At 43.1% G+C, this 27,933-nt stretch overlaps 2 protein-coding genes across 9 annotated transcripts in view; both read right to left on the bottom strand.

Moving 5' to 3' along the window:
- The window catches only part of USP37 (ubiquitin specific peptidase 37), an 85,054-nt gene extending 57,124 nt beyond the window's left edge, over window positions 1–27,930 (bottom strand). For 4 of the 8 annotated variants that reach the window (XM_053286759.1, XM_053286705.1, XM_053286767.1 and 1 more), the window contains exons 1-9: window positions 27,549–27,786; window positions 18,473–18,684; window positions 17,314–17,482; window positions 16,081–16,181; window positions 13,506–13,687; window positions 11,678–11,749; window positions 10,770–10,867; window positions 6,982–7,066; window positions 445–606 (exon numbers count right to left, since the gene is read on the bottom strand). In XM_053286759.1, the coding sequence (XP_053142734.1) occupies window positions 445–606; window positions 6,982–7,066; window positions 10,770–10,867; window positions 11,678–11,749; window positions 13,506–13,687; window positions 16,081–16,181; window positions 17,314–17,482; window positions 18,473–18,628 (1,025 nt within the window). In that variant the 5' untranslated portion in view covers window positions 18,629–18,684; window positions 27,549–27,786. The other 4 variants (XM_053286719.1, XM_053286738.1, XM_053286710.1 and 1 more) reach the window with 4 other exon arrangements.
- LOC128340931 (tigger transposable element-derived protein 1-like) lies at window positions 7,677–10,577 on the bottom strand. Its single transcript, XM_053286814.1, has 2 exons — window positions 9,898–10,577; window positions 7,677–9,532 (listed from the first exon to the last, which is right to left on the bottom strand). The coding sequence occupies exon 2, from the start codon at window positions 8,961–8,963 to the stop codon at window positions 7,839–7,841; it is 1,125 nt and encodes a 374-aa protein (XP_053142789.1). The 5' UTR covers window positions 8,964–9,532; window positions 9,898–10,577; the 3' UTR covers window positions 7,677–7,838.
- Window positions 27,931–27,933: the final 3 nt, after the last annotated feature.

Below are 27,933 nucleotides of genomic sequence, written 5' to 3'. Positions count from 1 at the left end.
GGAGCCAATACACAAAGACAACAACTCTCTCTCTCTCTTTAGATTAACAACAAGGACAGGAGAAGAATAAGGTAGATATGTGGAAGAGGAACAGAAAGGGCAAAAAGAGAGCGAAACTAAATGACTGACCACAACAAGAGAAAGAAGAGAACCTGCCAGGAGCAACGTAGGACTATAAGAACTGGGCGGGGTCATCCCCGTCGGGCTCTAAATGGCTTTCCATCAGCTATTTTACATAGTCCTGCCCAGGAGAACGTGACGGGGATAACCCCACAGAGATGCCTTGATTGCAGCAACCAAGAAAACTTTGTTCCCTTTTAGTTAGTTGTGACTCTTTCTCTGTTCACAAATTTTAAGGATGAGATCTTGGATTTGTTTCTATGTAGTCCACACTTAACTGAACATTTGCACACACACAAACACACTGAAGAGAAGAAATCTTACCCTTGCAGCTGCTGTTGTGGGTGAGTGGAAAGAGGAACTCGTGGCTTGTTCCATCCCATGTAATCCTGATTAGATCTCATCTTTTTAACAGAGAGAGGGGCTGGCTGAGAGAGAAACCCCAAACTTCTTTTGGCAGAAGGAGCCTGATTCAATGAATTAGATCTACAAGATGTGATATGCAAAACAGTATGGTTTCCATTAAAAAAATAAATAAATGGGGATGCATCAGAAAAAAAGGTACAGGGCACTCAACCTCTCCAAGTGTTCATACACACTGCTCCTTATTTAGGGAGCTCCTCTCAAACCCAGGTCCAGAGAGTGGTTCGATCATGATTGCCGAGTGGCTAGAAAGGACCTGGTTACAGCTTTTAGAGCTTTTCAGCAGGACCCTAGGATAACATCAAAGGCCAACTTGCTGGCTGAGAAGAGGCAGTATAAAGGCCTTCTAAAGGAAAAGAAAGCATTGGCCTTAGGATCCCTGTGGAAGGACCTCTTTGAGGCAGTTAAAGGTGCCAATGACTCTAAGTTTCGGCGCTTAGTGAATGCACAGTGGCACACTCATCCTCTCAATGCCAGCTGTGCAGTACCTATGAACAACTGGGTGACTCACTTTAGTGATCTTTATAATCTCGGGGAGTTCCCTTCAGCTTCTGGGAAGTTGGACTTTAGCTCTGTTCCAGAATGGCCTCCAGTTACGGTATTGGAGGTGGAAAAATTAATAGGTGAAATGAAAACTGGTAAGGCCCCAGGATTTGATGGTATTAACCCTGAGGCTATCCAACTGGATATTGAATGGTGGGCCCCTGTGTTGGCCAGGCTTTTCACCTATATAGACTCCACTGGACAAATTCCGAAAGAGTGGAGTACGGCTGTTATAGTGCCAATTTACAAGAAAGGGGAATGAAATCTCCCCTCAAACGATAGGCCTATTTCACTGTTAAGTGTAGTCAGCAAACTGTATGCCAGGCACCTCTTAGCCAAACTTCATGCCTGGATGGAGGATGAGAGTGTTTTGGGGGATCAGCAGGCCGGGTTTAGAACTGGACGATCTACCACTGATCAGGTCTTTATTCTCTGTCATCTGATCGGAAAATATGGAGATAAGCCTGGTTCGGCTTTGTATGTGGCCTTCATTGATTTTAAATCGGCATTCGACTCTATATCTAGAGGATTGCTTTGGGAGAAGCTAGCCCAAACAAACATCGACATGCAGCTTCTTTTTTTAATGCAACAGCTTCATGCAGGCTCGAAAATCAGGGTTAGATGTCACCCTAAAGGCGAGCTTTCACAACCTATACCTACCTATAAAGGAGTGAGGCAAGGATGCATCCTTGCCCCCTCGCTTTTTAATTTATATCTCAATGACTTGGCCCCTTGCTTAACCAATTCCAGCCTACGTTCGCCATCTGCAGCAGGTGTGTGCATTCCTCTTCTTCTTTATGCAGACAATGCTGCCATTCTAGCTAGGACTCCGGTGGGCCTGAGGTGAGCATTGAAAAGATTGGCCCTCTACTGTAAAGCCAATCATCTTTTGATCAATTACTCGAAATCCAAAGTAATGATTTTTGCAAGGAGACCTAGGCAGTTAAGACGGTCGATTGAGGAACAACAGTTAGAACAGGTCTATACATATAGATATCTAGGTGTGACCCTGCAAGCAAGGGGTTCATGGAAGGCGCATATAGATCAAGTTATTCTTACGGCACGGAGAAGTTCTCTGGCTATCCGGAGATTTTTCTATTCTAAAGGAAGTGAGATCATTTCGGCCGCCTTGAAATTATTTGCGGCCAAAGTTAGGAGCCAGCTATTATATGGGGCGCAACTTGGTCCTTTTCTTTCATACAAGTCTATGGATGTGGTTTAAAATGACTTCCTTAGGGCTCTACTTAGAGTACCTAGATACGTCCCCAATGTATTATTAAGGTTTGAGTTGGGTGTTCTGAAGATCAAGGTCTGGGCCTGGTTGTCCATTTTGACCTATTGGCTCAAAGTTAGATCCCCCCCACCTCCGGGATGGATTTCTCTTATCTTGGCTGATGTATTCCAGCCCACTTGGGCCCAGGCTATTCAGGACAAAATTGTGTCCCTGGGTCTGTCTATGGACTACCTGGTCCTGTTAAGTCACGACCAGGCTAGGCAGATCCTGAAACAAAGACTCTTGTACTCTGAAATCCAACAAGAATTCTTCCGAATCCCTGATTGTACTAAAAGGAGGCTGGGTTTGAGCAGTTCTAGTTGGGGCCCTGCTGCTTATTTGAATGCCTTGAGCATGACGAGTTACCAGAGGGCCTTTTTCAGAGCAAGACATGATATGTTACCTTCAGCGGTGCTCTCGGGGAGGTTTCTGGGGATTCCTAGGGAGGATAGATTATGTCCATGTGGTATGGGGGAAGTTGAATCCATCCAACATGTTTTGTTGTGCTGTCCATTATATAGAGATTTAAGATGTTCCTTACTAACTCCTCTTCTGACACCCTTCCCATGTTGTTCAGGAGATTTTTTATGTTTCCTATCTTCTTGCGGATAGAACTTTAGATGTCACCTTTAAGGTGGCCAAATTCTGTTCTATTGCAGTATTGTTACGGCAGCGAGCTTGTCTTTGATTAATTTTAAAACTTTACTGATTATTTATTCATGGATATTTATCCATATTTACATATCTCTTTTTTCCAGTTATATCTTTCTATGTTATGAGATGTTTTGTTTATGTTATATTATGCTGACCTTGGGTCGCATATAAAGAACTTTGTACTGCTCCTTATTATCACAATGTGAACAATAAATGGTCTTGAAGACACATCTATCTATCTATCTAATTTGTACACCACCCCAAACTTTCATCTCTGGGCAGTTAACAATAGTATAACACAAGTTAACACATATACAAAAATGTTAAAACAATTTAACAATTAAAAAATCAACCACAGATTAAAACCTAAACATTTAAAAAGCTGAAAAAGCTTGGGTGAAGAGGTGGGTTTTCAAATGCTTTTTAAAAGTGGTCAGAAATGGGGAGGATCGTATTTCAGTAGGGAGCGCATTCCTCGGGGCAGCAACCAAGGCGGCCCGACCCCGTGTAGCCACCACCAGAGCTGGCGGTAACTGGAGATGAATCTCTCCAGACGACCTCAATGGGCGGTGAGGCTCATAATAAAGAAGACATTATCTTAAATACCCAGGGCCTAAGCCATTCAGAGTTTTATAACTAACACTTTGTGTTTTGCCCAGAAACCTATTGGCAGCCAGTGTAGCTACATCAGCAGAGGAGTGATGTGGTCTCTCCAGGATGACCCAGAGACCAACCTGGCCGCCCCATTCTGTACCAACTGAAGTTTCTGGACTATGTACAAAGGCAGCCCCACACAGAGTACATTGCAGAAGTCAAGTCTGGAGGCTACCAGCATATGTACCACTGTTTTGAGGTTGTTCATCTCAAGAAACGAATGCAGATGGCGTATCAGCCGAAGCTGATAGAAAGCCCCTCTGGCCACCGCCTCAATCTGAGATACCAGGGAGAGGTGTGTCCAGAAATACTCCCAGACTGCTAACCCATTTCTTTTGGGGAAGTGTGACCCCATCCAGAACGGGGAGATCAAAATTGTTTCTGGAATTCTGACCCCGCACAGTAAGTACCTCCGTCTTATCTGGATCCAGTCTCAGTTTATTCTCCCTCAGCCAGTCCATTACTGCTTCCAGGCAGGCATTTAGGGAGGTTATGCCATCTCCTGATGAAACTGACATGGAGAAGTAGATCTGGGTGTCATCAGCATACTGATAATACTCTGCTCCAAATCTCCTGATGATCTCTCCCAGTGGTTTCATGTAGATGTTAAAGAGCATTGGAGAGAGAATGGAGCCCTGAGGGACACCATACTTAAGCTCAGATTTCAAAAAGCAACAATCTCCAATCGACACCATCTGGAATCTGTCCGAGAGGTAGGAGCAGAACCACTGTAGAACAGTGCCTCCCACCCCCAACACTCTCAGATGTTCCAGAAGAATACTATGGCTGATAGTAACGAAAGCCGCCGAGAGGTCCAAAAGGACCAAGAGAGTCACACTTCCTCTGTCAATTCCCAACTGGAGATCACCCATCAGGCTGACCCAAGCAGTCTCCACCCCATAGCCTACCTGGAAGCCAGTTTGAAATGGCTCTAGATAATCAGTTTCCTCCAAGACTGCCTGGAGCTGAGAGGCCACCACTCTCTCAATTACCTTGTCCAGCCATTGGAGGTTGGAGACAGGCCTATAATTGCTCAACTCTGAGGGATCTAATGCAGACTTCTTTAGAAGAATCTATCTATCTATCTCATTTTATATCCCACTCTTCCTCCAAGGAGCCCAAATCGGTGTACTACATACTTAAGTTTCTCCTCACAACAACCCTGTGATGTAGGTTAGGCTGAGAGAGACATGACTGGCCCAGAGTCACCCAGCAAGTATCATGGCTGAATGGGGATTTGAACTCGGGTCTCCCCGGTCCTAGTCCAGCACACCACACTGGCTCTCCCTCAGAGAAGCATTTATGATTTCTACCAGGCCTCCTACAACAGCCTCCCTGCTAGATAGAACAAGCCATGCTGGACAAGGGTCAAGATAACAAGTGGTAGGCCTCATCATTCCAAGCAGCTTGTCCACATCCTCAGGAGTCCCAAACTGAAACCAATCCAGTCGAACCACATAAGAGGAGTTGCTGGACACCTCCAATTCAAACATCGAATTAATGGTGGAGTCTCCATCTAAGTTGGCACGAATCAGAGGGATTTTATCTGCAAAAAAAATCTTTAAACACATCACAGCAGGTGGCTCCAAATTCTGATTCAAGGAAGGGGGGGCACATAGTAGCCCCCTCACAACCCTGAACAACTCCGCTAGACGTGAACACGCAGGTGCAATACTGGCAGAAAGAACCGCTTCTTTGTTGCATGTATTGCTTGAGCATAGATCTTTAAATGTGCTCTATGTCATAATCTGTCGGATTCAAGTCGGGTCTTTCTCCACTTGCGCTCCAGTTGCCTACTTGCCACTTCTGCCCCACAGATCTTCCGTATACCAAGGGGCCAGTTTCAAAGCCTGTCGGAGCTTAGGATCAATCATTTCTACTGCCCTGGTGAGCATGTTGTTCCAGTTCTCCACCAGGGCATCAACAGGATCACCGGCAAAGCCAACGTTAAATCCCTCCAAGGCTTCTTGGAACCCTATTGGGTCCAATAACCTCTTCGGGTGGACCATTCTAATAGGCCCCTTGCCCTTGCGGCGGTGGAAAGTGGTTGTAAGCCTAACCTTAACCAGACAGTGGTCTGTCTATGACAATGCGGAAAATCACAAGAGTCCCCACCCATGGACCATCACCCTGATCAGAGTAAAAGACCAAATCAAGCGTGTGACCTGCAGTCTGCGTCAGTCCAGAGACCACTTGGGATAGGCCCATAGTTGTCATGGCCGCTATGAACTCCTGAGCTGCCCCGGACAAATTGGTCCTGAAATGAACACTGAAGTCTCCCAGCACCAAACATCTGTGAGACTCCAATGCAAGTTCTGCGACCAAGTCCGTGAGCTCAGTAAAGGATTCTGTTGGGCAACGGGGCGATCGGTACAGCAACAGAAGTCCCAACCTATCCCTGGTCCCCAAACTTAAGTACACACATTCAATATGGTCTGATACCCTAATGGGACCCTGGTAAGGGAGATGTTATCCTTATAGATCACAGCTACTCCACATCCACGCCCACATCCCCTCACCTGCTCCTCTACAGAATATCCTGGAGGGAGAAGCTGAGACCAGACTGAGCCACTAGCCTCCCCTTAACCAAGTCTCGGTGATGCACACCAGGTCGGCCACTTCATCCACAATCAAATCATGGATGAGTTCGGGTTTATTTTGGACCGACCAGGTTGGCTTTATACAGTTTATGAAAGCTCTTTGGAATATTAATCAGAGTTTCTATCTTAAAAATATATTTTAAACACACTTCTATCCGCTATCTATGCAGATTTTAAAGTGGGATGTAAAAAAGCTAAAGGCACCACCAACAATAATTCATTCTTCAGCTTGCATGCTTTTCAAGCCTTTCTGATAAGGGCCAACAAGTATTTCACATTTGGTGGTCACAATTTTTAAGGAAGTACTGTGAGATAAATGTCACTGGAAGAACATGTTCCTAGAACATACACATTTGGATATGTTTCCAGTGTTTGCTTTCAGTAATACCAATCATAAGAAAATGAGCATAAAGTGGCCATACTAAAAGTCAGGAAGTAACTTTTCGCAGGTTAGACTGATACCTGGCAGGGCTCCATATGTGGATTTACCCTTCTATGCAGAATATGGCATGACTTCCTTAAAACTACTCGCTGTATTCAATTGGCATTGTAACTGGATGTTTATTTCTGTGAACATTTAGCACTGATCATTGTTTTGTTGAATACTTTTTTGACCAATAGTAACAGCAGGTGCTGCTTTAAGAGATAGACACACATTGATTAACTGCAGTCCTCTGATGACCCAGCATCTGAAAAAACAGCTCCTTTACCTACCTGTCCAGATTAGAATTGCCAGCTGAATAGTCCTTTGATAAGGACCTGCTACCATAAAATGAGGACGACTGTAGAGGCAAAATCCCTTGAAAAGAGAACAAAAATAAAGTTTATTAAATGCATGCACACACCCCTACACCTGTCTTAGTGGCCCAGATATATGACACAGGCTAATGCTCAACATCCCAGCTTCAAAGAAGTGGAGTGAAGGTGGGGGGGGGCCTCCTATCACTTTTCAAAACTCTAACCTTGGCTAAAGAAATGAGATCTATAATACACATTTCTTCTTACTACACCATGAATGTTACATTTCAGCTCCAGTGATGCTGGTCACTTACTCCAAGAAGCTTAGTTTTATAGGCAACACAATGTCAAAGTATTTTAAAACACTCTCTCCCTCTATCTCAAAAAAAGGCCATACGAGTTTTACAACATACATGGAAGTACAACATGAATTATTAGGGATGATTTGTTAATCTGGTAATTTCAGATTTTGGAACCACATTGAAGAAGCACACCCTCCCCAACTTGTAGCTTCTGACAAGCAACTACAGTGGTCCCTCGACTTACGAACTTAATCCGTTCCAAATGCACATTCGTAGGTCGAAAAGTTCGTAAGGTGAAAAGCGGTTTCCCATAGGAATGCATTGGAAACGGATTAATTCGTTCCGGAGCCTAGGAAAAAGACCCAGACACCCAGTTTTTTGTGCAAAACTCTTTATCAAGTGCACTTTAAAGGCATGCAAACTGCACAGCAACATTACTTTTCAATAATAAACATTTACAACAGCACTTTATCATTTTTTGGGGACCTGATGCAGGTCACTTCAGGGCACTTTAAAGGCAGGCAGGCACAGTCAACATGCCTCTGCCAACATTTTCTCCTGCCTTGCCTGCTTCACCACAAACCGGTCCATGGTCTGCTGCCTCTGTCTCTTGCGAAGCATTGCTCGCCATGGGGCAACGACCACATTATGAAAGTGCTCCACAGCTTCCTGGGCTGCAGCCTGATCCTCACTGAGATCGTTCACAAAGGTCTGCAGCTCTCCCCACAGTTCGCAGGCCCTCTTATAAGACGACGAAGGCAACTGCCTTGGCTCTTCCTCCTGCTCCTCAGGTGTGTCTGGCTGCACCCCTTGCTGCTCCTGTTCCTGCAGGCTCAACAGGTCCTCGGTGGAAAGTTCAAGGTTGTGTCCCTCGACCAATTCTTCCACGTCCTGTGTTGAAACCTCCAGGCCCATGGTCTGCCCCAGGGAGACGATCTCCTCTAACACGGCCTGCTCCTGTGTGCTGGATTCAGTGGAGGCAATGCAGGCTGCCCACAAGTTCTTCCAGCAACTGTTGAGGTTCCTCTGGCTGACACTGTCCCACGCAATTTTGATGAGCTGCAGGCAGCTCACGATATCGAAATGGTGCTTCCAGTAGTCACCCAGAATGATGCCTGACCCATCCGTCATGTCCAGGCAACGCCGGAACAGCTCCCTCATGTACAACTTCTTAAAGTTGGCAATCAGTTGCTGGTCTATCGGCTGGATGAGTGGGGTGGTGTTGGGTGGCAGGAAGATGACTCGGATGAACTTGAATTCCTCCGCCAAGTCTTCTTCCAGCCCAGGAGGATGTGCAGGCGCATTGTCCATCAAGAGGATGGCCTTCAGGGGCAGGTTCTTCTCCTGGAGGTACCTCCTCACTGTTGGACCAAACACCTGGTTCACCCAGTCCACAAACAGGACCCGTGTGACCCAGGCCTTGGCGTTGGACCGCCACATGACGCTCAGCCTCTCCTTGTTGACTTTGTGCTTCTTGAAAGCATGAGGGTTCTCCGAATGGTAAACCAGCAGAGGCTTTACCTTCAGATCACCCCTGGCGTTTGCACAGAAGAGGAGGGTGAGGCGGTCCTTCATCGGCTTGTGGCCAGGCATCTTGGTCTCCTCCTGTGATGAAGGTCCTCCTTGGCATCCTTTTCCAAAAGAGGCCGGTCTCATCACAATTGAAGACCTGCTCCGGAAGGTAGCCCTCAGCAGTCACAGTCTCCAAGAACTCCGTGGCGAATTCTTCCGCTGCAGCCAGATCCGAACTTGCAGCCTCTCCATGCCGGACGACACTGCGGATACCGGACCTCATCTTGAATTTCTCAAACCACCCGTGGCTTGCCTTGAACTCTTCGTGCGAAGTTCCTGGCTGTTGGGCGATCAGGTCAGCATGCAAGGCCCTGGCCTTGGCATACACGACTGCCGAAGTCACAGTGTCCCCTGCATGCTCCTTCTCGCGGATCCACAGCAGCAGCAACTTCTCCACCTCGTCCATGATGGCAGGGCGGTTCTTGGTAAGGATCATGACACCCTTGGCTGTCTCACGACCCATAATCCTCTCCTTGTCCTTGAGGATGGTCTCAATGGTCGAAGCACTCCTGCCGTACTCTCTTGCAAGGTCCACCACTCGCATGCCTTGCTCATGCTTGCGGATGATGTCCTGCTTGACCTCCAAGAGAATCAGCTCCCTCTTGCGCTTCCCAGACTCTGCTGGCTTCTTTGGTGCCATGACGCCACAAACACTAGGAAGAAGAAAAAACATCATTAGGATCCTGAAGACAAAAGAGCAGAAAGTGCACTTTAACATGGCATGGAAAAAAGTTCAGTTTAACCAGACATGCAATTTAGCATCAAGTTGCAAAGAGCAGAAACCAAAAAGAACTCTTAAAACAGCAGAAAGGCCAGAAAGCAAAAAGGAGCCTTAAACCTGCTCAGAAAACCTAAACACAACCTCATGGCCAGCCTGAAAAATTTAGCATCAAGGTGCAAGGACCACAGGCAAAGAAAAATTTTTTACACATGGCATGGAAAGAACACCCCCACCACACACACACGACCACCCCCCGCAACCTCCACAGTAAAGATAAGGAAAATCAACCTACAGTACCTTTCCAGCAGTAGAGAATTGCAGGAAAAAGAAACTCCAACACTCTCCAAGCAACTCCAACTGGCTCCAAATATCTCTCTCTCTCCAACGCCGCTCCACACCTCCTCACTCCACGCCTCGTACAACCCACAGAGGTCTGGAAGCATGGCACAGGGGTTTTAAAGCCTCCCATACGCAAAGCGCCATGGGAGAAGCAGTTTTCGAAAAAAAATATTCGGAAAAATTCGTAAGTCGAGGAAACCGCATCTAAAACCGCCAACAGTTTTCCGTTCGGATGTCGAAAAATTCATAAGCGTGCGGCCACTTTTTTCATTCGTAAGTCGAAAAATTCGGATGTTGAGTAGTTCGTAAGTCGAGGGACCACTGTATTGAGTGACTATTGTATAATTACACCATGAACAGTTATTTTATTATGACTTTGTATAGAAGAAATGGAACCCATCATATGGCGTCATAAGATAAATGAATCTTCTTGTAAGGAGAGAAATGATTCAGTGGTTACCATCTCTCCCAGTGTGGGGAAAATATAACCATAGCCATTAATCATGTACATACATTAAAGCATTTAATCATAAACAAATTTAATACAGCCTATTGCGGTGGAATTGGAAGGGAAACTAGGCAGGAGGCAGAAGAACACTGGCAGACCAGCAGCAATCTCTGCTACATATAAACCTAATTTTAACCATTCTCAAAATAGAACTCTAGTTTGGACCTTCTTACTCTTTTCTCTGATCAATTCCCTAAACACATAATTCAGATTGCCATTCTGATGTTTCTCAAGTTAAAATGAAATCAAGAAAATATTATACCAAGTAAACATGAAGTTCAGTTTGTTTGATTAACTGTAAAGCACAGGTCATCTTGCTTACCTGATGTCCTGTTCTCCTCCATCTGTTTCAAGTTCAGCTGCTTTTCCCTGCTGCTATATAAAAACTTCCGTGCTGGATCAGTCACTGCTTTGTTATTACTGCAAACGAATACATACAAGTTAGCTTAAGCGATACGCAAAAAAGATTTTGCTATTGCCTACACACACACGTACGTATGTATGTATTTGCTATCTTGGCAGGTTTCCAAGAACTGTCAGACACACCATATATGTAGAAAAAACCATGGCCAAGAGTCTGACAACTGCAGGGTGTGTTTTTCTAACATGAGAATGCATGCAGTGGTAGCCCCCGCATTAGTCCCTGGACTCCCAAAGCATGAGCGCTCTTGAGCGGAGCTTCCCCCAACATTCTGGAAGTGCTCAGAGCAGAAACTTAGAGCTGAGAGTCAGTGATGCATTTCTGCTCTAACAGAGCACTTCCAGGGGAAGCTTGGAAACACCCACACTTCGGAAGCACAGGGACTAACATGGGGGCTACTAGTGCATGCATGCTGATGTTAGTAGTATGTACACTGCAGTAGTTAGGATGTCAGCCCATAATTGTACATGTCTATTTAACACACTACCCTTGTACTTTAATACAAGTCCATCAAGATTAAAATCAGCCATTTGGTTATAACCATGAAATACACCAATACACTTCAACTTTAACCATATACAAAGTTAACAAACAGCATATTATGTTCCCAAATCCGTATAGCTGGCATGTGTACTAACACTGGGTTTTCACAAGAGAACCATATTATGTTGCTATTAAAAGAGGAGAGGGATTTTGGAGTTATTTTCAGCACAAACTTAAAAATGGTAGCAGGAGAGGGAAGGGGAAGAGATATGATAAAGACCACACAGGAATTTGAAAAGTTTCAGTACTAACAACAAAAAACTTACGTTGATGAATCATTTTCTTTAGGGTAATCTTCATTAATCTCTAAATTAGATGATGTCCTTTTCCTCCTTTCACTGTTTTATTAGAAATAAGCATTCCTTTAATCCACAAGGAAGTCAGGGGAGCCCAATTCCCTCAACATTTTCAGTCAACATCCAAATAGTTTTACTTTTGAAAGCCATATTATAGAGAACAAAGATTTTTTTACTGCTCTCCAGCTTGTTTAGCATGCATGTTTTGGGGACATTTCCCGAAGAGCTCACTCACACATAAAAACACATTATGATAACCCAGAAAAGTAGTTTAATAAAATTTTCAAAGCATGCATACTAACTCATGCACATCAGAGTGGTTAAAAATGGATTAAAAGAGAAAAAACCACACACAGACACTGGATTTTTAGTTTTTCTTCCTAGAATAACTGGTTTAAAATGAAAACTTAACTATATGCAAACCTATAATCTTTTAAAACTAAAATTACGACCCTCTTATACAATGCTGCTTTGCTTTGTAAAGAAAGAAATGTAGGGAAAACCTGATAACATACAGTGTAGCTGTTCAGGTATCATGGCTTTATAGTGGGGGCCAGGCAGAGATAGCAAGTTAGCACAGGTGTCATTCAGTGATCCACCTGGGTGAACTTTCACTCCTCAGCACTCATGCATTGGTAACTTCCAGACTGTATTACTGCAATAATGAGAATGAGGAGCCAGCATGGTGTAGTGGTTAGAGTGCTGGACTAGGACCGGGGAGACCCAAGTTCAAATCCCCATTCAGCCATGATACTAGCTGGGTGACTCTGGGCCAGTCACTTCTCTCTTAGCCTAACCTACTTCACAGGGTTGTTGTGAGGAGAAACTCAAGTATGTAGTACACTGCTCTGGGCTCCTTGGAGGAAGAGTGGGATATAAATGTAAAGGGGGAAAATGTGTTTTACGTGGGGCTGCCCTTGAAGACTGTTTGGAAGTCTTAGCTGGTCCAGAATGCTGCTGCAAGGATGCTCATGGGTGCATGTTGTTTCATGAGTATCACACCCATCCTGCGGCAGCTTCATTGGTTACTGGTCCGCTTCCAGGCTAGATTCTAGGTACTGGTCTTGACCTTTAAAGCTCTATATGGCTTGGGGCTGGAGTACCTGCCAGACTGCATTTGCCCATATGAATCTGCCAGAGCCCTCTGTTCATCATCTCAGGCCCTGCTCATGGCCCCGCCACTAAAAGAGATCCGGTTGGTGGGGACTAGAGACAGTTGTGGCCCCTCGGCTTTGGAACACCCTCCCTGAAGAGCTTCATCATGCTCCCTCCCTCAGTGTTTTTAAAAAACAACTGAAAATACACCTTTTTAAGGAGGCTTTTTAATGATCCATCCTTGGTTATATCTGGTAAATTCTTTAGTTTTATAACTCTTAGTTTTTAGCTTTTAAAATAACTTAATTTGAGCTTAATACTGATTGTGGTTTTTAACCTGAGATAACTTGTTTCCTCAATTTGGTTAATTTTATTACTTTTATTGTATATTGTATCTATTTTATTGTTGTGAGCCACTCAGAACAGTCGTGTACTGAAAGGGCGGGGTATATATATTTTAAATAAATAATAAAAATAAATAAAATATTTTATGTATAATAGCTACCCAAAGGCTGACATCCTGACTAAATTACTCAACACAAGCGCCACTGAAATTAACAAGACAAAATCAATTATTTAAATTAGGCTTTTTCTCTTAGCGATTTATCATGACTTACAATCACAGATTTAAGGTGCCTTGATTAAATCAATCTACCCTGATACAGATTAAATGCTGTGGTGCATTAAAAGCTTTTTTTCATACCGGTTTTCCAATAACCCTGTTCTGTGAGGTGCTGAAGCAGTAGAAGCAGCTGAAATGTTAACCCTATTGCCAGACATTTCAGTTCCTGGAGAATTCTTAATAGCGGTTCTTCCTGGGCTGCTCAAGACCTTACGAAGTGGAGTTTCATCTTTATTTTCTATAAGCCCTTTCTTTGAAGGTGTCTACAAAATCAAAGAGGGAATGCTCATGTCAACACCACATATTATACCTTAATTTCAAATTATAAGCCCACTTCAGAGTGTTTGTAGCCACTATACAATCAGATGCAGGGCCACTAGTAGACATCAACTGTATGAACCAGTGCTTTAATATGGAGCTTACAGATACAGCAGACCCAACCTGCATGACTGAGGCAGCCTACTTCAAACCCACTAAATCACAGGCCCTAGCAGACGCCTTGATTCATATAAAAGATCCCAACATAGTTGTGAAACTGCTGGAGGCCCTTTGTTACCCTCTCTAGGAACATAGGAAGCTGCCGAATACAGAATCAGACCATTGGTCCATCTAGCTCAATATTGTCTACACTAGGCCTGCTCAACTTAGGCCCCCGGCTGTTTTTGGACTACAACCCCATAATCCCCAGCCACAGTGGCCAATAGCCAGGTATTATGGGAATTGTAGGCCAACATCTGCAGAAGGGCTGAAGTTGAGCAGGCCTGGTCTACACAGACTGGCAGCAGCTCCTCCAAGTTTTCAGGCAGGAATCTGTCTCAGCCCTATCTTGGAGATGCGAAGGAGAGAACTTAGAACCTTCTGCATGCAAGGATTCAGATGCTCTTCCCAGAGCAGCACCATCCTCTAAGGTGAATATCTTACGCGCTCACATATAATCTCCTATTCAAATGCAAACCAGGGCAAACCCTGCTTAGCAGAGGTGACACTTCATGCTTGCTACCACAAGACCAGCTTTCCTCTCACAGGCCAACTGTATGTTTGAACCAGACTAATACAAAACACTTCCACGTATCTGAAGCCCCTCCTGACATGCCTGCATACTGGAAATCTACTGCAGAAACAGTTGTAGGATTTATATATAAATAATTTATATAGAAGAAGACTTTAAAATAAGAATAAGTCATTGTTTTACTCCAGAAAAGATTTGTCCTTCCCTCCATCTATACTGTTTGCCAGTCTTTTTACAATTCAAATCCAAGTAGGATACAAAAGTCCTGCATTTAGATTTAATTCAAATAAGCCTCCAGGTCCAAGAATTTGGTCTTTAGTGATGTGCACGGTCCGGAGAAGTCCGGACCGGCACCGAAGGGGGACCTTGTTTCTTAAAGGCATACCCCCCACCCGGACCCGAACCAGGCAGGGCCGGACCGGTCCGGCAGTTCGGCCATTCTTCGGAATGGCCGCCGGACCGGTTCGGGCACACTGCTATTGGTCTTTACTTGTTGCAAATCAGGTTACATGTGCTATAAAAACACAATAGATATTGTTTATAAAAAGTGGCCTGAGACTTAACTAAATAAGCAAATATACATCACAAAATAGCTATCTATTCAGCTAATTCTAAACAATGTAATTATGTTTTTACTTTTAATAGTTTAGCCTGCACTGGTCAACTTGCAGCCAAGTAACTGGTTATTTTCCAGTTATCCTGAATATTTTTATTTTGCTTATGTTTATCAGATGTATCTGCTAAAAATAGTTATGGTATAAAAAAAATTATTGTAACCCTAAATCCTGAGGAGTTTTTTAAAAGCAATTTATTCCAAGAAGGAACTGCTGCTGAGATGAGCAAGGAGCAAGCTTCGCATACTACTTCTGCAAGGGGGAAGGAAGGAAGGTTTTTCTTCTCCTCAATTCCATTACAGGAATTCCTCAACAAGACACTCCAAGTTAAGATGAATGGCATTTGAAGGTTTGTAAATTGCCACCTTGTTTCAACTTTACAACACTTGTTGCATCAGAGGAGATTTCACTAGACAGCTGCTGGTGGATGAGCAAGAGATGGTGGCAACAATGGCAGCTCAGGCTCACATTGTCATCGAGACTGGTAGTCCTGATGGCAGCTGCTGCAGCATCCAAGGCTGCAGAGCAATTGGCTTACTTGCCCATCCAAGATGTTCTCCCTGCTGCCACTGCTTTGTCTCCTCCTCCAGACTGCATGCCCGTTCCCAGTTCACACAATCCTTCCATTACTCTCTAAGCATTCCCAGGAGCTGGAGCTGGAAATGAACTACCCAGTTGCTTCCACAGAACAATGATAAAGATCCAGAAAGTGAGTGGATGGCAAGGGTAAGCAAGTTCTGATTCTCCACCATTAACTTATCTGCAGTACATCTGTGACTGACAGCAGCAGAAAAAACATAGGGTATCCAGTCTTAGTTCAGAAACCAACCCCGCTGCCCCATTCATAATATTGTCTGCTATGAGAAAATAGGTTCCAAATTAAGACATTTTTTACTTAAGACACAGTTTTCAGGAACCAACTGTGTTGTAAGTCTGAAGATTTAGTATGATATACATAAAGAAAAGGACTACTATGATATACAGAAAGATAAAGAGCATAAGAATAGAAAGTGGAGGAAACCAATTAAAATACCTGGTTTTCAATGTATGGGAACTGCCTGTTGGAATCTTTCTGTGTAATTCTGCTGCCCAGCACACCTCCAAAACTGCCAGATCCTTGGGTGCATTTCACAGCTAACACACAAGTGCATCACCAAGTTCAATTAAATGTTCATAAATAAAATGTGAATGCAAAGAGGTAGGATAAGTTTATATACAATTTAAATTATTACTACTAATGTAAAACAGAATCTGTCATTGAAAGCCCCAAACTGTATGCTGACTTAGCTTACAGAATCTGTTTATATTATGTTTTCTAAAAGACTTTGCCTGTACACACTCATCAGGGTTGAGATCTCACATTAACAAGCAAATAAAGAACACATCTTGTGGCATAACCTCAACTGCTTTTGGAAGCACACTTTTGGAAACATATACTGCCATTGTAGTGTGCTGAAACTATTTCACATAACAATGTGGGCAGGAATACAGCCAGATTCTTATCAGATTCCTCACCATCCCACTCATGTAGTTCTAGACCTCACTTACCTCTTGAAAATAAGAACACAGTACATTACTTTTGAATAAATTACTTTGTGAGTACATTACTTTTTCTCAAATATTTTCATCAAGCAGATCCAAATACAGTTAGAAAAATAATAACGGCCTACAGTCCTGTAGCGCTTGTCACACATAACAATAAATATTATACAGTCATCCCTCACTAACCACGGTTTTCCAGTTTTGAGTATCCGCGACTGGGAAACTGTGACGTCTCGCCAACCATGACCCAAGTATCCACAGCTTGGCAAAACATTTTGTTATGGGGAGGTTTTCTGGGGTGATTTTCAGGGGCTCCCCCTCACTCCTCTTGCCAATTCTTGGTGATTTCAAGGGGTTCCAGGTGGTTTTTGGATATTTTTTCTTTATTTTTTGATTTTTTGTGTGACTGCAATTCCCCTAACCCCGCTTCCAATGCTTTTCGGTGGCTCACCGACCACGAATTTACCCACCATGCGGTTTTGCCGGAACGGAACCCTCATGGTTAGCAAGGGATGAATGTATATACACCTTGAAATGCTCCTGTTCAAAAGCAAAGTCCAGGAAAAAGAGAGAGTAAGAAATTAAATGTAAAGAAGGTCTCTCTGAACTATATTAAAGATAGGTGCAGAAAAATACCCTCTACACAAATGATCTCAAGTACAGAGATCAGCTCTTCATATTTCCCCCCATCTATGGTCAACAAAGCTAAATGTTTTACACTCACCTGCATGAACCCTGTTTTGAACAGCCTCCAGATACAGCTTGATTTCATTTGCCTCTTTGGATGGTATTTTATCCACTGTCAAGAAACTGGAATCCTTTAGTGTTATCATCAAGTAACACAGTTTCTCCCTATTTGTCCGTACAACCACATTTTTAATATTATGGTTTAGCTGGAAAGAAAATAAAGGAAATCATGTGTATGTGATGAAGAGGGTCGTTTGAAACCAAAATTTTTTTCTTCCGAATACTAAGAAAAACACATTTAAATATTTTCCCCACTAACCCATTCTATGTCACTCCATGTGTGTCCAGGTGTAACTTGAGCTCTAACCACAATGTGATATGTATTCTCATTGCAATGGCAATATTCAGCCAGTGAATATTGCACTGTTGGCTAGCATAAAACTTTACCAAGAAACCCGACAAGCAAATCTCTGGGTATACTTAAAGCAATTACATGAGTTCATGTTGGCTTTTTTTGGATGCATTTGAGTTTAGGATACACACATTAAGGACGTATAATATATCTATAATAAAGAACAGACTATCAAAAGGAACATTTAAAGACTTCCCAACCACAAGAAATCCTACATAGCCTATAGAATTACTTCCCAAAGAAAGCAGAATAGCAACTTTGTTAAAGATCTTTCCAGACTAGATTGGATAAAAGTGTTGTGTATCAGAAAGAGCTGTGTATCAGACAGACACACAGGACTTGGCTACAAACTCTATGTCATTTTGCCACTATGAATAGCAGCTAATCATGGGGACGATGTGTGCAGAAGAAATGAGATTTAGCAATGCATTTACAGTAAGGAATTTTAGAACTACCACCAGGATAAAAATCAAATATAGGAACTTGTTTGCCTCTATCATCAGTGCCATCACTCACAGCAGCATTCTGACAGTTTAAGACTTCTAAGTTATATTTTCTCCCAAGGTCTAAAGTTTTTGTAATTTCCTCCTTGATGTACAAATCCATTGAGTGGAACACCTGAATAATTCACAGTAAAGTATAATAGGATCAGTGTTCTGGAAAGGGGAAACAAGAATGTCTCTCTGAGGAAAGTTCAAGTGACAGCTAAATGGACTTGGAAAGGACAGCTATTCACAGATACAATTACTATGTTAAACAAAAAGCCTTTGAAATACCAAGGTACCTGAAATGTATTTGGAATTCCTCCAGCATTGTAGTGAACCACCAGAGACACTTTGTTATCCTTATCCACGATTTCAAATGACCCTTCTCTCCATTTTGTAGTCCCAGTACGTATGCTGCGCACGCGAATAGTTCCATGTACCTTCAGAGAAGTCATGTTTTCATCCAAACAGTTTATGAAAATAATGAAACTTCGTTTTTAAAACACAAGGCCTGTTTTTAAAATAAAATTATAAAATACAAATTAATCAATAAGCATCATTTCAAAACCAAGCAAACATTTCATTTTAAAGACAACTTGTGCCCTGACTCTTCCTGAATCACCAAGATTTGCATCCCAAAGGGTTTTTAAAATGTTACTTTTAAATTTAAAGGGTTTTAAATGTTACTTATCTTTAAAGAAGTATAATCATTACAAAACCTAACAGAGTAGGGAATGAAACTGCTACACATCTGAATACCCAATTTTTAACCATGGCTGAATTTGATGCGATGAACAAATATACTTCTAAGGAAATTGGGAACTCCTATTTTAAAACAAAATTCTACAAAAACAAAACAAAGCAACTTAATTAGCTTGTGCTATTCATCTCTTGACTCCTGCCCCAAGCTTTGTATTTTGCCCTAAATCATAAATCAGGGTGGGGAAGGTCAGTTTTAATTCAATTCAAATATCTGAATGAGAGCATTCCACTTCTGACTCAATTGCACCCCCTAACTGCAGAAATGAGAAGATAGAAGTAATTTTGCGCCAGTTCTCATGATCACTCTGATTGTCACGATTAGGACAGGGATGCACCAAAAGGGCATCCACCCTGACATCATTGCAGGATGTCCCGATTCACACAATTAAAGGACATCCCAACAGTGTAAGGAGTGATAATCCAAATCACCCTTCTACATGCACTCCAAAACATGTGAGGGATTAAAGAACACCCCTCACGTGATTAAAGGACATTCCGACAGCACGTGGGAATGTTGCTGCAATGATGCCAGGTGGATGCGTTCTCGGCGTGTTCGTGCCCCAATTGTGCGATGAGCCAGGTGATCATGCGAACCAGCTCAAACTCATGTCCACCTTCACATTTCTGTAGTTAGAGGGTGCAATTGAGGGTGTATAAACCAGCTCATGGAAGTATATCTACTTCAAATACTCATAAACCTGACGATTATCTAGATAACATTCTAATATCTAAATTTAGGAAAGCATTGACCCTGGCCCGCCTCAATGTACCTCCTACTGAGGCCTTGGAGGGAAAATACAAGCAGGTACCTTATGCTGCGCGCCTTTGTCCCTGTGGTGCAGCTGAATAGAGACCACTGCCCATGTAATTCTTTATTGTGAATTGTATAAGGATAGTCATTCTAAGTTTATTTTACCTTTGCTAAAGAACTGTCCTGGCCACATTGATCATTTTTACTCGGAGTATCTGCTGTCCAATTTTAAACCTGGGATGTCTGTTAATGTGGCCAAATTTTGTTTTACTGTATGTAAACTTCTTAAAGCCTATATTACTTAATCGTTACATTTTACAAAATATTTGATTAACTGGTCTATGACCGTAATAAACTTTATCTATCTAGTTCAATTGCTCACTGATACAAAGAACAAAAATCAAAACAAAAAAACCCCAAACCCACATATCTCTAACAGATTACTCAACATAAAAATACATGTTCTAGTTCCATGACGTGGTCTGAAAACATATGATATCTTGATGAAGTTAAGCATGTATAGGGCTGGTCAATGCCTGAATGGGCAATAATCTGGGAACCCTATGTAAAATGCTTTGAGTTCTATGATGGAAGAAAGGCTAAAAATACACATGGACAAAATATGCCTTTAAATCAATCCATAGTGTGCCATAAGCAAATAGTTGAAGGAACTAAGTGTGCCACAATAGCATCCAGGACAATAGCATTGTAGGACATTAACATCCTGTTAATATAAAGGCTTAACAGCAAAGTTAGTCATTCCAGAACACAGGGGAAAAGCCATCCTCTTTCCACAAGTAATCAGCCAACTAACCTCAAACAGAACACAGCAATATCTATTAATTCTTACATGCTCCTGACTTTACACTATTGCATTTTACCAAACACACACTCACTTATTAAATTCAATCAAAATCGCTTCTAAAACTTGATTTCATCAATGGGAATGTTAAGAGAGTTTTATTCAGGTTGTTATTCTGTTTTAATGGACTTTTAACACTATTTTGTTAACTTAAACCATGGATCTTTGAGATGGATGGGCTGTGAATCTAAGTAAATAAAACAATATTAGGACAGGAAGACTATTTCTAGTTTCTAAGCATAAGAATTTTTATTTCTTTTTTGCAGTCAGCCTCACAGAGGTAGAAAAATAATATAGTGCTTGTACTTAATCCAAGTAAACAAGAGCCTACTTCATAAGATGCATGAAGTAGACAGTGAAAGTGCTGTACATATAATGCTCCACACACATGAATCTGGAGAAGGCAAAACAATTTTATAAGGTGAAGATAAAAAATGAACACATAACTAAACCAAAGTTACTATATATGACATTAACTCAAAAGGAACTGGGAAAATGTAGATCCTTACATGTGAAAGGCATTTCTCTTGTAAAATTTGTGCAAAAAAAGTCCAAACTACTAAATATTAACCAACCTAGAGAACAGTAGCTATGCAAAGTCATTACAGTGCATGATCTTGACTTCAAAAATGCTTAAGCAAATCCCACAATTGTTTATTTAGTCTAAAGTAGGGATGTATGTGCAAGCCGTTTCGAGTGTTTCAAGCTCGAAACAAAACACCCTTTAAATAAAGGGCCTGTTTTGAGCTCAGGACAAAACCCCAGTTTTGATCGAAACGTTTTGAGCACCATTTTGGAAGCCTGTTTCCCCCTTGCTGATTGGTTTTCTGGCACTGGCTTCTGATTGACTTGCAATCTCTTTGCTTCTTGGTTGGATTGCTATCATACAAATCAAATGTTTTTGGTCAGCTGGGCCCCCAATGGCTGTGGGGAGGGAGGAGGGAACACAAAAGGAGGGTGTTTCAAAATGTATTCAAAGGGACTGGGGGGCAGAGAGAGCCCTTATAGTGTACCTCTCAAAAAGGATACATCAGGAGAGGGGGAGGTTTTCTTTTCTCAGCACTGAGTATAATATGTTGTGATATGTTGTATAATATAGTATAATACAATATGTTGTATAACTACCTGGTTTAGCTGGATCTCAGATTGACTACAGCAGAACATGGGTACTTGCCTGCCTTGAGTTTTGTTTTGTTTTGTTTGTGAGATGGTGTTGTGGCGAGAAATGGACAGTGGCAGCTGTGTGTGTGTGTCTAATATTTCTTGGCGATTGCTGTGATGAACCTCCATATCTGGCCCTGAAAATAACTTGTGCTTCACTCATTACTCTGCTCTGCAATCTACATTGCAAGGTGTACTTAGTCATAGGAACATAGGAAGCTGCCCTATACCAAGTCAGACCCTTGGTCCACCTAGCTCAGTACTGTCTACACCAGGGCTGCTGTCAGGGGCGTATCTAGGAAAAATAGCACCTAGGGCAAGCACTGAAATTGCGCCCTTGTCCAAACAGGGATGATGGGACTTGTAGTCAACAATATCTGGAAATCCCTGTTAAAAGGAACACTGTACCATTTAGACTAGAACACTGTACCATCTAGACATGGTTGTTGATCAAAACCTGAAAACATGAGCCATCTCTGTTAGAGACTTAGAACAACAGTCAGGAGTTATGTGAGGATTCCAAGTGTCACCAGGAGGGAGGATACATTACTTTGCCATACTAGACAGAGGAATTTGCAACAGGAGCAGACAGCCAAGTTCTGCCAGGGCCAAAGCCAGCCCCTGCCATACTAAGAAATCATTGTAATTTACCCCTTCCTGTCACAAGCAGTGTGCTGTTCTTTTATTATTGATTCACTCTCAGATATCCCAGTCATGGATGGAAAATTGAGGGTCAATTTACAAGAGACACATTTTCTACATCGAAGTTTCTTCTGTGTAGGTGGTGTGCAGAAACCCATGTGTAGTGATCAATACACATGTATCTATTCTGCCAGGGGCATAACAAGGTTGGAATGGACCCAGAGACAAGATTTTAAAATGGGCCCCCAGCCCCTCAAAGTCCAGGGCCTCCACACACCCCAGGGCCCCAAAGATTTAAGTCTGATATTTCAAATTAAGTAAGCTGCCTGGAAATACATTTCACTGAATACACACATGCACACTTCACAATATATAGTGATATACATTGAGTACTATATATTTGTGCTACTTTTAATGCCTAGAACACACTAGTAACACTAGTTATTAAAATGGGCCCCTCGCTGCAGATTAGCAAAGGAGACTTTCAACCATGCAGTGTGAGCCTATGTATGTTTTCTCAGAATTCTGAACAAATTCAGTAAAGTTTGATTCCAGGAGGTTTTTCACATGGGGCTTTTAAAGCACTTTGATACACATCTCCTCTGGAATGGAGGTGCTGCATTCACATGTTGGCCAGATTTACCCTGAAGTCCCTGTGAGTTATTGGGGAGCAGTTCACACACAAGAAAAATAAAATAAAATAAAAGCACAACACATGCTTCACAGAATGAATAAATGAATAAATATAATGTTTGTTCCAGAAGTTTTTGTAATTTTCTGACATGAAACAAGCCACTTATAGGCCTTTTTAGATAGTTTTTGTTTTTAAAGCCAGCAAATTTTCCCATCAGTTTTAAATTAAATATTCAGAGACTTCTCAGTCTCCCCCCTCCCCTATCAAAGCCCTATGGCAAGCAGATCCCTATATATCGGGGGGGGGGGGACACACCACAAAAAGGAATTCACATTCTACCTGGCAAAAGCTGGCCTGGGCAGAGGGTCTGCTGCAGAGAACTGTGGTGGCCACTCTGGCTGCCTCTTTCCTGGCTTGCTTGGGGCCCGCCGACCTACTTGAGTTCAGACTTCAGGGAGGCCTGCACGGAGGCCTCAGCTGGGAGAGAAGGAGCTGTGTCACAGTTTGCAGGCAGCTCCGATCATAGGCCGGAGGGCAAGGAAAGCAGGAGGGCAAGTGGCTGAGGGGCCTTGGGGCTGGGCAATGTGGTGGGGGTGGCAGGAACTGGCATGGCGCCCCCCAGTGGCACCTAGGGCACGTGCCCTGGCTGCCCCCCCGTTATGCCCATGGCTGCTGTTTCAGCCCTCCTGCAGATGTTGGCCTACAACTCCCATAATCCCTGGCTATTGGCCACAGTGGCTGGGAATTATAGTCCAAAAACAGCTGGGGAGGCCTATGTTGAGCAGGCCTGGTCTACACAGACCAGCAGCAGCTTCTCCAAGGTTACAGGCAGGAGTCTCTCTCAGCCCTATCTTGGAGATGGCAGGGAGGGAACTTGGAACCTTCTGCATACAAGCATGCAGATGCTCTTCCCAGAGCTGGCCCACCCCTTAAGGGGAATGTCTTATAGCATTCACATGTAGTCTCCCATTCAAATGCAAACCAGGGCAGACCCTGATTAGCAAAGGCTATGGCTATGCTTGCTGCTAAGGATGGTGCTGTACAATGCTAGGATGTAAGGAGTTATTGTGTGAGAGAGCAACTTGTGCAAACGATGTTACTGCACTGCAAGCACTGTGGCTGGAAGTGGATTGTGTCAGTGATTCTTTTTTTGGCCATTTTTGGACTGTGTTTGAAATGTATGTTCTGTGTTGGGTGGGGGGACAGATTCCCCTTTACTGAGTGCTTCTGCAGTGTTTTTCAAGACAAGGTTGCTAAATGCATTACAAAACTTATGTGCAGTGCACTCTGTGAGTGCAGCTCATTCCGGTAACAGAGAACAATGGGGAAACTCAAAACACCCGTTTGTTCCCCGTGGGTAGCTCCTAGGGTTGGGTGCTACCTACCACCCAACCCACAAAAGCAATGGGCAAGAGGGCGATTTTAAACACATTTTTTATCTTTTCCCCAAACCACAATAAAATGGACGGTAGGTAGCACCTATGATGCCCTACCACACAACGCACTTTCGTGTCCCTAGGAGCTACCCATGCAGAACTGGATGTTTTTATTTTCCCCATTGTTCCCTATGGCCAAAACACTCAAAACATTTTGAGTTCATTTCGTCAAAACAACTGGGTCGATCACTGTTTTGGCCATCTGCATTGTTTCGAGCTCGAAACAAAACACAAAATCTGTTTCATGCACATCCCCAGTCTGAAGTCAACTGAAATATATAAAAAAGTTTATCTACAGCATTCGAAAAGATATTCAAGACTGAACCTACCTAATATTGCAGCCTACTACAAATGAAGAGTTACTAGCATATGAGAAGTGTACCCTTCCAAGTGTAAAATATTATGCTAGTTCCCAAAAAGGGAAAGAAAAACTTTTCATGAAATGGTAGCTCTCTCATGGATGGTTGCTAATATGGTGCCTGTTCTTACTGGATAAGCAAGCCAAAGCAATTTTTGCAACTACTTGTTTCATAGTAATTTTAGCCTTCAAATACTCACTGTAACTAAAGTGCTAGTTTCAACAAAAGAGACTGAAGCAAGCAACATATACTATCACCTCTTTAATTTTTAAGAACAAAAGCCTGCTCCTATGCAGAGTGCCTAAGCCCATCATTTACAGTGGTCCAAATGTACCACTGCATACAATCATAAAAATTTTGGAATATGCTGAGATGGCAAAACTTACAGTACTGATAAGGGATGAAAACTTGGAAGGTTTTAAAGAAGGCTGGAAACCATTCTTACTATACTTAAAGAACTATTTTTCTAATATCGATTTTTCAGCAGGGTTTGAAATTTAGTAATAATAGCAGGTTGGGTAGAGTAAAATCGAGTTTGCAATGTGTAGGATATATGTTTTGAATTACTATAGCAATGGTTGACTTGTATAGTTAATGAATCGTGCAGATTGGTGAGCGGGAAGTCAATATTTACTTAATTAGATGTAATGGGATTGTTAAGATATTGTAAAAACCAATAAAAAATTTTAAAAGCGAACTCTGCATACAATCAGACTACAAGAGCACAGCACTCAAAATACCAAGCCTATTCCCACGTAATAGCTCCATATAGATACAACCTACAATTACTGTCTAAGCAGTCCAAACAATATACATATGCAAGGACAACACACTGGGGTGCAGGGTGGTTTTTAACACATGTATCACCTCCATGTCAAGTTGTGGAATGTCCTTAGGAAAATGGGCATCCCAGAACATCTCATTGTTCTCATGAGAAACCTATACATAGGACAAGAAGCCACAGTCCAGACGAAACATGGTGAAACAGACTGGTTCCAAATCAGCAAAGGAGTAAGAAAAGGCAATATACTTTCTCCTTATTTATTCAACTTATATGCTGAACATATACTGAGAGAAGCTGGATTGGAAGAAGATGAGCGTGGTTTTAAAGTTGGAGGAAGGAACATTAATAACCTGCGCTACACTGATGACACCACTCAGCTGAGGATGCAGATGATCTGCAAGCTCTAGTAATGAAAGTCAAGGAGCACAGTGAAAAAATGGGACTACAATTAAATGTAAAGAAGACTAAACTAGTGACAACGGTGCAGCAACCAGCCTCAGAATTGACAGTGAAGACATTGGAAGTGGTGGATAGCTTCTGCCTTTTACGATCAACCGTCAACAATAAAGGATACAGCAGTCAAGAAATACGCTACAGACTAGCACTTGGTAGGGTTGCAACAAAGGCCTTAGAAAGGATATTCAGATGCCATGACGTGTCTATACCTACAAAGATTAGAATCATTCGGACCATGGTTTTTCTCATGACACTCTATGGATGCGAAAGCTGGACTTTGAAAAAGCAAAATAAAAAAAGCATTGACACTTTTGAACTTTGGTGCTGATGAAGGCTTTTGAGGATACCATGGACAGCCAGGAAACTAAACAAATGGATCCTAGAACAAATCAATCCAGAATTTTTACTTGAGGCACAAATGACCAGGCTCAAACTATCATACTTCAGACACATTATGCGAAGATCCAGCTCCCTTAAGAAGTCCATAATGCTGGGAAAAGTTGAAGGAAAGAGAAGAGGACAACCAGCAGCAAACTTGATTAGGACAGCAATGAATGCACCACTGAGAGACCTTAAAGTAAGCCAAGTTGGACAGATCATCCTGGAGAGAATCGATTTATGTGGTTGCTAGGAGTCAACACAGACTTGACAACAATCAATCACCTCTGCAGAGACACAAGTGGCAAAAAACACTGAAGACCACCTAGAAGTGAAATGGATGACTGAGCCCTACCTTTCTCTAATCTGGCTATTCCTTCACCACAACCTCTCTCTCCTTGTGTTTTCAGCACTTGTGATATTTTGATTGTGGACCTAATCACTTCAGGACTCTACAGCATCCAGTACAACTGTTAGACATTAAATGTGGGGACCTGGGAAAGGGAAAATCCCTACTCTAAAGAGGTTAGAAACTTTTGAAAGCAGCAGAATGGGAAGCACTAGGTGTTAGGGTTGCTACCATATGTCTATTCAATAATTTTAATCCCCATTTTGTGTGCTTAAGACCAACTCCGCAAGCAGAAATGACTTTCCCTATTCCTCCATCTCCAAGCCAGGAAAAGCGCTTCACCTACACCAGGCAGGCTAAAAGCGTGAGAGAGCAGTGCCAGTTAAGTCGGCAACCCTTTCCTCGGTCTGGGGGACTCTAGAACAGGGAAGGCCAGGAACCGGAGAAAAGCGGGTCGGAGATGGAGCCAGAGAGCAGGAAAGAACCGAGGAGAGGCATGCGGACGATGTTTCAGGCGCGACGGACTTGAGGCAGCCGCACCGAGGGGCGATGCAGAGGAGACGGGACCTCAGGGGACGAGGAGAAAGGAGCGGGGACTGGCCACGGTGGAGGAGCGAAGCGAGTCCCGGAGGAGCTCCAGCCTCAGCCCGACCCTCCCCCTTCTTCACAGCAGAGACTCCTCCGTCCACCCTGTCCCGCGCTCAAGAGGAGGACTAGCCAGCTTGCTAGTTCGCTCGCCTTCCCTCACCCCACAGCCAGCCTGTCCCGACCTCCAGCCCGGCCTCCGGTCTCGCCACTCACCGAGGAGAAGTAGAAGGGGGAAAAGGATGAAAGAGGCGCAGACTGCCGCTTCCCTTTCCCCCCCCCAGTTCACCTTCTCCACAGACCGCTCTCGGTCTGACCTCGCCTCGCCGCCCTCTCCCTTCGCGGGGTGCGGGGGTCTCTCCTTCGCCTCCCCACGCGCCGGCTTCCCCTTAGTTTCCTGAAGGGGCAGATGGCGGGAACCGGATCGGCCGCGCGACCATTCGCCTGACGCAAATACGCACGTAAAAAAAAGCAACCGCGCGAAGGGGAGGAGATTCCTACGTCATCACAGCGACAGCTGGCAGGTGTTCGCTCTCCGTTTGGCGTAGCAAAGAAGCGACTACTCGAGAAAACTTAGTCTGTGAGGCCAAGTGACGGCTCT

Source organism: Hemicordylus capensis, chromosome 1 (assembly GCF_027244095.1).
Source record: "Hemicordylus capensis ecotype Gifberg chromosome 1, rHemCap1.1.pri, whole genome shotgun sequence".
Classification (NCBI taxonomy): Eukaryota; Metazoa; Chordata; class Lepidosauria; order Squamata; family Cordylidae; genus Hemicordylus; species Hemicordylus capensis.
This window is presented reverse-complemented; position numbering and strand designations above follow the sequence as displayed.

Coding starts and splice junctions, on each gene's coding strand:
- LOC128340931 (XM_053286814.1), bottom strand. CDS start 8,963: ATGAGACCGGCCTCTTTTGGAAAAGGATGCCAAGGAGGACCTTCATCA.